This window comes from Prinia subflava, chromosome Z (assembly GCF_021018805.1).
Source record: "Prinia subflava isolate CZ2003 ecotype Zambia chromosome Z, Cam_Psub_1.2, whole genome shotgun sequence".
NCBI lineage: Eukaryota > Metazoa > Chordata > Aves > Passeriformes > Cisticolidae > Prinia > Prinia subflava.
The window spans coordinates 50,646,122-50,656,376 of NC_086283.1; the positions used below are offsets into that span (position 1 = coordinate 50,646,122).

At 47.0% G+C, this 10,255-nt stretch overlaps 1 protein-coding gene and 1 long non-coding RNA gene across 4 annotated transcripts in view; both read right to left on the reverse strand.

Moving 5' to 3' along the window:
• Positions 1-4,605, reverse strand: part of LOC134564797 (uncharacterized) — a 75,306-nt gene extending 70,701 nt beyond the window's left edge. For 2 of the 3 annotated variants that reach the window (XR_010083652.1, XR_010083653.1), the window contains exons 1-2: positions 4,431-4,605; positions 1,246-1,458 (exon numbers count right to left, since the gene is read on the reverse strand). This is a non-coding gene — a long non-coding RNA (uncharacterized LOC134564797). The remainder of the gene's footprint in view (positions 1-1,245; positions 1,459-4,430) is intronic. The other variant, XR_010083654.1, reaches the window with a different exon arrangement.
• A 216-nt stretch (positions 4,606-4,821) lies between these two features.
• On the reverse strand, positions 4,822-6,079 carry GAS1 (growth arrest specific 1). Its single transcript, XM_063423990.1, has one exon. It carries the CDS (start codon positions 5,933-5,935, stop codon positions 4,958-4,960), a length of 978 nt encoding a protein of 325 aa, XP_063280060.1. The 5' UTR covers positions 5,936-6,079; the 3' UTR covers positions 4,822-4,957.
• Between the last annotated feature and the right edge of the window lie 4,176 nt (positions 6,080-10,255).

Genomic DNA, 10,255 nt, shown 5'->3' on the forward strand with positions numbered 1-10,255 from the left:
TTGCCTGAACTATTATGTGTTTAACATTTCCATAACAAAAGTGCCACTCGACTTCTCCCCGATTAATGCAGCTCGAGGGCTCTTGTCCTCCTTTAATAAAACATTGTTGAAATCATTTATTTAGAGCCCCTGGTTACTAGTGGGAGAATGACCATCTTTGTGCCAAAATATAGTGTATACAGTCCACTATTTTGTAGTAGATCATTCTGTTATTTAAGAAATTGATTAAATGGATGTCTTAGAAAGTATTTATGCTAATAGCACATTACTTATGTCATTCAGACAGTCAATGTGAGCCTTTTCAACTGTCTACCACAGCCAATGCTTCAAGTAAAATACAGTAACTTTCAACTTTACTGCTTACAAATCTGTATCACAGACATGAAATCATTGCTCTTCCCATTTGAAAATGTTTCCTGTTGCACAACTACCTGCTTTTCCTAGGACTTGCAATGGGTGTGTTACCACAGGCAGTGTGGAAGGGTGTGAAGTTATTACTGCAGACAGGAAGAAAATAGACTGAAGGTCTAAAATATTTTGGTGACTATTTGAAGACTATGCAACTCAGTCACTCAAGAAGCATTTTCTATTACTCAAATGGTGATGATTTTTTATTCCACTACTTCTTATATGTCCACTTTGGCTCTTTTTGAGTACCTCTCAAACTCCAGTGTACTCAAAAGAAAAGAACAAACCAAAAATCAAGTACTAGTTTTACATCACATTGAGATGGAATGTCTTGTTCTCTACCTGTGAAGTGCAGCCACCTTTGCAGTCCTTTCTAAGATATGCTCTATAGAAGCATGTCTATAGTGAGAGATCTGGTAGACCAACAGCTTTTAGAAGGAGGGAAGATTCTAAGTAAAATCCATCATGCTTTCCAGTGTGACCATGAAAAGACCTGGCCAAACCAGATCATTGCAAGGTTTAATTTCATAAAATTTAAAGTTATGTATGCCTGAGTGTATACATTGCTGTATATTGTTGAAAATAAACAGAGACCTTATGTTATGTCCATTGTGATTGTATACAAAAGATTTGCTGTGCGCTTGGGTGATCAGTGAAGCTTGAATCTCCCCCTATTTACTGTATGGTCACTGTCAGTTCAATGAACTGCCTCCCTTGTTCTCCACCATTGTCCCACACTCCCTTAAACATTTGTCACTGAAGTGCCTCCAAAGACAAATAAACTGTCACCAAGAATTCAAACCTGGTAACTGGGAATGAAAAGGGATCAGAACCTACTGGATTATTTTACACAAAATGATGCAGAGTTCCATCTTCTCCTGGAAGAGATAGCCTGGACAGGACTTCATCAGAGAGCACTGCCAAACAGCCAGACAAATGAGAGACCTTCCTTGCCTGTGAAAAATCTCCCTCTGTCAGGAAAGGTGAAGTCTTTCTCTTGCTTAAATCTGTTCTTGCTACATCACTTGACATTTCAAGATTTCCATCTGTCTGAAAATCAAGCAAAAGAAATACAGATTTGATGGACATCAGCATCTGCACAGGCTTATTTGCCTGGGACAATTAGCAACATAGGCAGTCGTTCCTACTGGAAACTGTGCCGACTCTGACTATATAACAAAACTCAGAGCTACCTCCTTATGGAGAGGAGCTCACAGGACAGAATCAGTTCAGTTGTTTTTGTGGCACAATAACTTAAATGAAAACAATCCACTTTTTCTGGAGAAGGAAGCATATAGATGAGTCTTCCCTGCCTAGTGGTGCTTGGTGTTGATTTATTCCAGGCAGATGCTTTTGACAGAAGCCTGTAAAATTAAGTCTTGACTTTATTGTAGCAGTTAATTATCAGTCCTTTTCTAGTGCTAATGTCTTTACTCCCAAATGAAGAAAAATAAAGGCTTTTAGCTGGGACTTAATTTTTCATCAACAACTAGTTAAATAGTCCTTGTGGGTACTAACTGTTGACAAACTGAAAGCATGTTTCTGGTCATCTGTGCAAGAAGTATTTAAGATCATCCTTACCCCATTGTGAACTCAGCACTTTGTAAAGAAAGCTGACTCTATTTACAAGTCTCACCCAACTATCTGTCCTCCTCCCGAAGAAACAGTTTCCAGCTTTGTTTTAACAATAAGCTTACTCAACCGTTCAGATGACTTTAAAAACAAACTTCAGATCATAGCCGCACACCATAGCCATACACTTGTTTGGTATCACAACTATTTGGGTTGGCTATGTGTGTGCACGTGCACTTATGTGCATTTATTGCTGGGCAATGTAATCAAAATCACACCCTAAAGAAATAATAAAATAATCTTTCATTGAAATAACTAACCCAGAAGCAGGGATTTCTAATTTTGTTAATTTATACAACAGACAGATGTGGATTTGCACTCTGTCAAGATCCGGTAAGATGAAAAAGACACTATCTTGCTAATCTGTTGCCCTCTCAGTCAAAGTTTATTTGTGGTAGCTTTTAAACTTCTGACTTGCCTTCCAATTATAGCCTTTAAAATGAAAAGCTTTAAATAAACACCATGAACAGAAGATAAATAAACTTTTTTTCCCTTTTTTTTTTTTTTTTCTTTTTTTTTTTTTTTTCTTTTTTTTGTGAGTGCCTAGCTTGACGCAGTCCAAACTCAAATCCCCAGAGGACTGAGCTCTCTCTTTTGTGTTAATGTTTAAAAGATTTTCCACTGCCGGAGTTTATTCTTACTGCAAACATTTCTATTTACAAGGTCAAGTGTATCAGCACTCGACACAGCTTAAGAGTGTAATTATTTATCTAAGGGCGTTTGAGTGTAGATCAGTAGCTCTGGCAGCAAACCAGGCTTCAGCACGATGCAAAGCATCTCCTAAGCGCAGTATTACAAGATCTAGTAATTGCTGATCCCTTCAGTGTGTTTACTTTTGCATTCTTCGTTGAGGGAGAAGGCAGGCTGAATAGCAAACTTTGCGTTTTGTTGCAGCTGCCTTGATGCGTGCGCCCCAGCCCGCGCGAAGCAAAGCCTTGTTCCGAACGCTCGCCGCCTCTGCGTGATGTATTTCTCACCCCTTGTTTGCAGGCCCAGAAGCACTTCTACAAGCGCCAGCGAGAACAACCTGCCTGCAGGAAGGAAGCGCGGTGCACTAGTAATTCTACACGTATATATACAGGAGCAGTGTCCTTGGAATTGCTTTACTCTCTTCTGGCACCGGCAAGTTACCATGCCAACGCATTATAAAATTAACCACTCATTTAAAGAAGTACTTTCAAAGCTGTATTTACTTCTTGCATGTAATTATCCATTAAAGTAAGAATAGCAGTAATTTACATCTATGTGAAGTATTACAGGCAGACACAGTTTGTATTTTTCTTTTTGTTTTGGTTTTGTTTTTTTTTGTTTTGTTTTTTTTTTTTTTTGGTTTTTTTTTTTTTTGTTTGTTTGTTTTTTTGATTGTTTTTTGGTTTGTTATTCTGTGGTTTGATCCCCGCCTCTCTTCCCCCACCCCCTCATCTCGGGTGCTGAGAGTTCAAGTGTCCCTGGAAAACAATTTCACTGCATCCATTATTTAAAGCTCTTTTTTTACTAATTTACACGTTTAGAAAAAAAAAAAAAAAAAAAAAAAAAAAAAAAAAAAAAAAAGCCATACATATTTAAAAGACAGGCCTTTTTTTACGTCTTCTATAAAAATACAATGTTTAAGGCAGCTCAGAAATGCATTTATACAATTCTAAAATGTTCATAAAGCCTCTCCAAATAAGAAAGTTAACTTTCAATCTGTAAAATACACTGTACATTTGACGTTCTAGAGAATACTTCACTTAATCATTGTTGCTGGTATCCCTTTAAGCATAAAGTGAAATCTGTACCTTTCCAAAAACGAATAGCAAATGCAGCTACCTGGCAAATAGGATGTGGAATTAAAACTTTTTATTATTTTTTTAAATAAATTATCCCCAAAGCATACAATTTATAAAATTCTATATACAATGAAGAGCGACTGGTAACAAATCCCAGTTTTAAATACTCTTTTTTTATATAAGATTTACCAGAGGTCAGCACCCTGATATGACGAGGCAATAAAACTTTTCAGGATATTTGTACATACATGTTCTCGAGTTTAAAAGTGTCTTTCAAAGATGGCAGTGCAGAGCTCTTTTAAAACAAAAGTTGCATTGTTCAGTATAGCCAACAACTCTGAAACAATTTTTTTTTTTACTGTCGCTAGGTTACAGAGTAAGAGACGGCTGCTGGCACGCTTTTGTTATAAGGGAATATGTGTGTGCAAGAGGGAGTGCTGTAAACCACCGATTTTATTCAGTCTGCAATTTCCCTATATTTAATGGCAGATGCGGCGTAGGCCCCTTTCGGGCACAATTGCATCAGGAAGAGCGAGATGCAGCTAACGATAATCAAATTGCTGACTTAACTAGTACGGCAACGCTTTGGCAGCAAGTTTGGGTTGCTCACCTCTTACTAACCTTCATGTCAAAACTCTTAAAAGACCCCCAGTACCAGCATGCCACGACTCCCGGTTCGTCCCGGGGGGCGGCCGGCGGCCTCGCCCGCAGTCTCTGTCAGCCGCTCCGCTCGCTGGTAACACGAAGGCAGGGTGGCAGCAATTGCATAGTGCACACTCGAGACCAACACCCGAAACATGAGCGGCCCCTGCGCTCCGGCCGCCGCTCCTGCGGCCGGCTCGCAGCGCCGGGCCGGGGGAAGGGGTGGGCTGGGGGCTGCGGGCAGCAGCGGAGGCAGAGAAGGAGACGCGAGGGGATGGGGCGCCGGGGCGATGGGTCGGGGAATCCGCGGCCAGAGCGCTGAAAGCCGCTCCGCGCCGAGGGGCCCCGCCGGCCGGATCCCCGGCCGCCGCGGGAGCGCTCGACTAGAGGCCCGCGGCGGCTCGGCGCGGGGGGCCTGGCCCGGCCCGGCCCGGCCCGGCGAAGGGGATGGGGAGGCAGGCAGCGATGGGAAAGCAGGCAGGGAGGGGTGCGGGCAGCGAGGGATGCTAGAGCCGTGGCAGCAGCGGCACCAAGATGGAGGCGAGCAGCGCCCCGGCCGCCCCGGCGGGCCGGCCGGCGTTATCCGCCTGCACGGGGAAGCCGGGCTCGGCGCCCGCATTGTCCTCCGCGTCGTCCCTCCCCTTCTGGCTCGGCTCCTCCTCGTAGTCCTCGTCGTAGTACTCCTCCAGGCCGCCGTCCGAGCCGCCGCTGCTGCCCGCGCCGTTGCCGCCCATGTCGGAGCCGAAGCAGAGGCGGGCCATGTTCTCCTTGACCGACTCGCAGATGGGCCGCTCCAGCCCGTCGCAGACGCAGTCGTTGAGCAGCACGGCCTTGGGCACGGCCAGCATGTCCTCGATGACGGCGCGACACTCGGGTGTGCAGCGCAGCCCGTTGAACAGCTTCCCGCAGTAGGTCATGTAGCGGTTCAGCGCCAGGCTGCAGCGGCTGTCCCAGTCGCAGCGCCGCCGCGCCTCCGTGCAGCCCATCACGCCGGGGCCGCCGGGGCCGGGGCCGCCGGGGCCGCCGCCCGCGGGGCTGCTGGTGCGGGGCAGGCAGGGCTCGATGGCGCGCTTGGTGGCGCGGCAGTTCTCGTCCTGCGCGCAGTCGCAGTCCTCCAGCGCCGGGCCATGCCGGGTGTGGTTGAGCTGGATGAGCGCCGCGATGCAGTGGCTGGGGCACCGCCGCCTGGACGAGGCGGCCGCGCCCGCGGCGCCCGCCGGGCCGTCCCCGCCGCCCGCCGCCGCCGGCTGCTGCTGCAGGAGCACCGGGGCGCACGCCTCGGCGTACTGGTTGTACGCGTAGCTGCACTCGGGCTCCCCCTGACACTGCAGCACCGCCTGCCAGCAGATCAGCCGCCGGCCCTGCACCAGCGAGCCCCGCGGCGGCCACACGGCGCCCAGCGCCGCCGCCAGCCACAGCCAGGCGGCCGCCCGCGGCCAGCGCCGGCCGCCGCCTCCGTGCCGAGCGGGCGAGAGGGCCAGCATCGCGGACGGGGGCAGTGGCTGCAGCCGCGGGCGAGCTGGGAAGACGCGCTGGTAGACGAGGAGGAGGAGAAGAAGGAGCTGCCGCCCGTGGAAAAGTTTCCAAAACTCCCGCCGGCAGTGTGCATGAGGTCTCCTCGCATCAATCCATGCGCGCCGGGGCCGGGGCTCTCCAGCCCCCGGGATCTGAAGTCGGCGGGGTCGCGGTACGAAGCGGGCGCCCGGGGGCCTTCCCGTGTCCCCCAACCGCTGCTCCGGGCTCGGCGAGGCGGCGGCGAAGGCGCCCGGAGAGGTGCGGGAAGTCAGTGCAAACAGGGGCTCGGACGACAGCGGACCCGTAGTGCGCTCGGGGAATCGCAGGCTGCGCCGGGAGGGCTCATGGTGCTGTACTGCTCTTCATGCAGTTCCGTCTCCTTTTTTTTTTTTTTTTTTCCCCACAAAACAAGTGCCCAGCTGCTGCTGCTGCCTCTTCGGGAGCTTTTAACTCTCCGCTCGCAGCATCTCTGCACATGCCAGCCGCTCCGATGCCATTCACAGTCCCGGCTCCGCTCGCTCTCTCTCGGTACGGATCACGCTTTCGGGTGGCGCGGAGAAGAAATGTCTTTCCCCGCTACCAAGACGAGTGCACAGGGAAAGGAGAAGAGGCAGCCTTCGCGGTCTCTTTCTCTCTGGGCGACTGATGCTGCTTCTGTTGTCAACAAGCCCTGCAAGCTGCTCTGTGGATCCGTCTGTGGATCTTTTTTTCTCTGCAAGGCTTTAAATACAAAAGTGCCCCCCGAGCAGCAGCAACGTGCTCTGATTAGGCTTCATTATGCATGCATGGAAAAGCAAACAAACAAAAAAAATTAGCAACGCTTCTTCTTTTACACAACCCCCCCAGCCTGCGCTTTCTCGCTCTCTTTCTCCCTTTCTCCACTTTTTCTCCCTTCGCTCGGCCCCCTTTCCCTGCCTCGCCACTTGCCATTGGCCCAGCCTGTTGTTGAAACCTTTTTTTTTTTTTTTTTTTTTCTTCCCCCTCCTTCTCTTTACGATGTGCTGGAGGGAGGGAAGGAGAGAGGGGGGCTGGAGGGCAGCTCACATTCAAAGCTTGAAAGGAAAGGCTTAAGGAGAGTGACAGCCCCCCGAGGAGCCCCTCCTCCCGTTAAGGCGGCGCGGCGGCCGGGCGAGAGGCGCTGAGCGGCGGCGGCGCGGGCCGGCGCTGCGGGGCCGGACCCGCGGTGCTCGGCAGAACCGCGCCGGGCCGGGCGGCATGGCTCTCTGCGCAGGTACTGCTGGCACGGTGCTCTCACTAGTCCTGCTTCCTACAGCAAGCAGGAAAAAAAAAAAACAAGTTCTCTAGCTCAAGTGACGCGTGTGCCCAAACTTCCCAGTGATTCGAGTAAGGGCAGAGCCGCTACCAGAACGGTAGGGAGGATTAGGCTCAAAATGGGACCGACTTTGTTCTTACAGAAATAGAAACGGAGGTCCCGGTTTCAGTGTGCTAGTACTCTCCGGGAGAGCAAAGCTAACTAGTGGTGTAGTACAACCATGTAAGTACTCCTTTGCTGTACTTTCAGTATTACAGTTTTCCAGTTGCCGCATGCTTCACTGATTTTAAAGTCATTCAACTCAGCTTCTCGCCTGAGATGTTGTGCACGGTTTTAAGACACTGACTTACGAGGGTGCCTGTTGGCAGAAATACAGTAGATCACAGTATAGTTCTTTGATACTTGATCTGCCAACTTGTAAAAAGTTTTTAAAAATCTGTTAAGGGTTTTAATTGACAGCAAAATGCCTTGCTGGAGTCCTGTCTTCTTGTTACACTTTCAGTTTATCAGGAAGTAGAAACTATGTTAAGGCACAAGGAGAGGAGCATAACAAAGTAAGTAGTGCATTTACCCCCTGCCTTTCAGTGCTACCTTAATTCCAGAGCAACATCGTCTGCAACCACAAGGGGCATCGGTATCTGCTGCCTGTCAAAACTGGCGCTTTTTTCATCCTGAGACTATCAACTCCATCTGTCACAAAAATTGGGACAAACTCTATTTTCCAGAAACTCGGGGATTTTGGAATCCCATGTGGTGTGGAATCATGTCTGTCTCACAGTGTGTAGACTGTGGAATGGTGGTGTGGTGTGGCTGGGAGTCAGCATGATTGATGGGTTGAGAACCATTCTTAAGGGCTTGCTCCATTGTCATCAGTTTTACAAGCTCCTTGTGTTTCTCCTTCAGTATAGTTTTTCCTATTGTGTAAAAGCTGTGTTTTTAAATCTGCAAAAGCTGTGTTTAGAAACCCTGCCTCCATGCACCTACTTTAGAGCTTTTTCTTCTAATTCTTGTTGAATTAGAGTATTAGAAGTGCCAGACGCCATTCAGGCAGTTTGTAGTAAATGTCCATTGCTATCTACACTGGGACCGTTCAGGCATTGCTTTGCTTCCCTATTATGTGGTCATACCACTGCTATTAGTGGAAATCAGCTGGTTTGGGGTGTCTGTTGGAGATGGCATTGCAGGTGCTGCACTGGCTGGTTCCTGGGGAAGATGCCCCCCGGAGCCATTAGAGGGGGAGGGCCTAGATGCCAGGGTGTTCCAGACGTAAGAGAGTCTGCGAGAGGGGATTACAGTGGAGCAGGGTCATGGCTTGGGGCCTCATGAGCTTCCTCAGCATTGGAGAGAGGAGTCCCAGTAGGGCCACATTCTATGGACAGCTGGATGATGAGCTCTGCCACCTCCCAGCTCCTGCCTTTCTTTGCAAAATCCATCCAGCTCGGCTGTGCCTCATTTCTGGAGAAGAGAGCAGGCTGTTTACTCTGTGAGGAAAAGCAGCAGCTGAACTTCGGGCCTCCCAGGAGGGGGAGTAGAGGAGCCTTCACTGCTGTCCTTGCATCCTTGTGTGGCTGGGAAAAGGCTGCTGCCAGAGTAGGAAGAGGATCAGTGCCTAGTGCCACTAGTGCTGATGGACTTCCCTGGCTGGACTGTTCCTTGAACGGCAGAGCATGGCATGAAACATCACATTATTCATAGGCAGAAATTTTCACATACAGCTTTTAGTTATAGAAATTAATATTTTATACAGTGATGATAATAATGTAAGTGTTGACTTTGAAGTTTGAAATTACCTTTGGTATCATACAATTGATAAAAATTTTAACAGCAAGTAGGTGGATTCTTCAATGAGCATACCTTTTAGCCATCTAAAATATGATAATCTACATTCAGAATTATATATTGTCAATAAATTAACTTCTTAAAATGGTTTATTTTTTCTGTCCTTTTTTTTAATTTAATGAGCATTTGAATTCTCTTGTATTTGCAACTATAATTTTGGGTGAGGTCTTTGGCACTCACAAAGTGCTCTATTAGAGGAAACAAATCTCTTGTGTTGAGCTAAACCTAGTGAAATTGTCTGGCCCAACTTTGATCGAGATTTTTTTAACAGCTAGAGTGATATTGTCAAATTCAACTTTTCAACTTTCAGAGTAGCTATAAATGTAATGTGGAAGGCAGCTTTTGCTCTGTTTCACAAAACACCAGATCAGACTATACATTCCACAACTTGACAGTAGAATAAGACCTGGTAACTTTCTGAATTCCCATATTTGTTAGGTTTTTCTATGCCATCCTTTTCAATCTCAGCAATTACACCAGCACTGCAAAATGCTGTGGAGTAACTGTCATCCAGCACTAGGGATCATTTTGACAACCTGAAAAGTCCGTGTATATGTGATCTGGATTTATTGGAAAGACTCCTGGGCACTTTTCTATCTAATCCTAATGTGTTTCCCTCCCACTTTTTTTTTTATTTCACGCCTTTTTCTAATGGATCTTCTTTCCAAATCATGTTTTCTTTAGCTCTTTCTTTGACCTATTTTACACCAAGAGTAAGAAAATCAAGTAGACACCATACCAGTTGACCTTAAAATTCAGACATTTACATTCAATTGTAACTGAAAATACATGGCTAGTATATGTGGTTAGTTCTTCTCAAATTATTTTTAAGCACATTTTTTATTGGCTTATATTGATTTTTTTATTTTTATTTTAAGAGATTTATAACTGCTATTAAAATTTTTTGGCAAGCGTACGGGGAATTAATTTGCTGATACAATTTAAGTATGTGCATCTGGTAATATCTTAAATATGTGCCTGATAGGGATACACAGAGAGCAGTTTTTCTTCTTGAAAAAGGGACTTAATTCTGTAGTAATACTAGACTTCACCTGTCAGTGAAAGGCAGAAACTCTGTCAATTGTTTTCAGAACCTTGGTATTATAGTGCATGGAGTCATGATGGGCAGCAAAAGTCCTGCTTCTTACTTCTTACACCAACATTCATCCTGTAGAAA

Excerpts from the sequence above, each read along its gene's own strand:
- GAS1 (XM_063423990.1), bottom strand. The coding sequence starts at position 5,935 with ATGCTGGCCCTCTCGCCCGCTCGGCACGGAGGCGGCGGCCGGCGCTGG.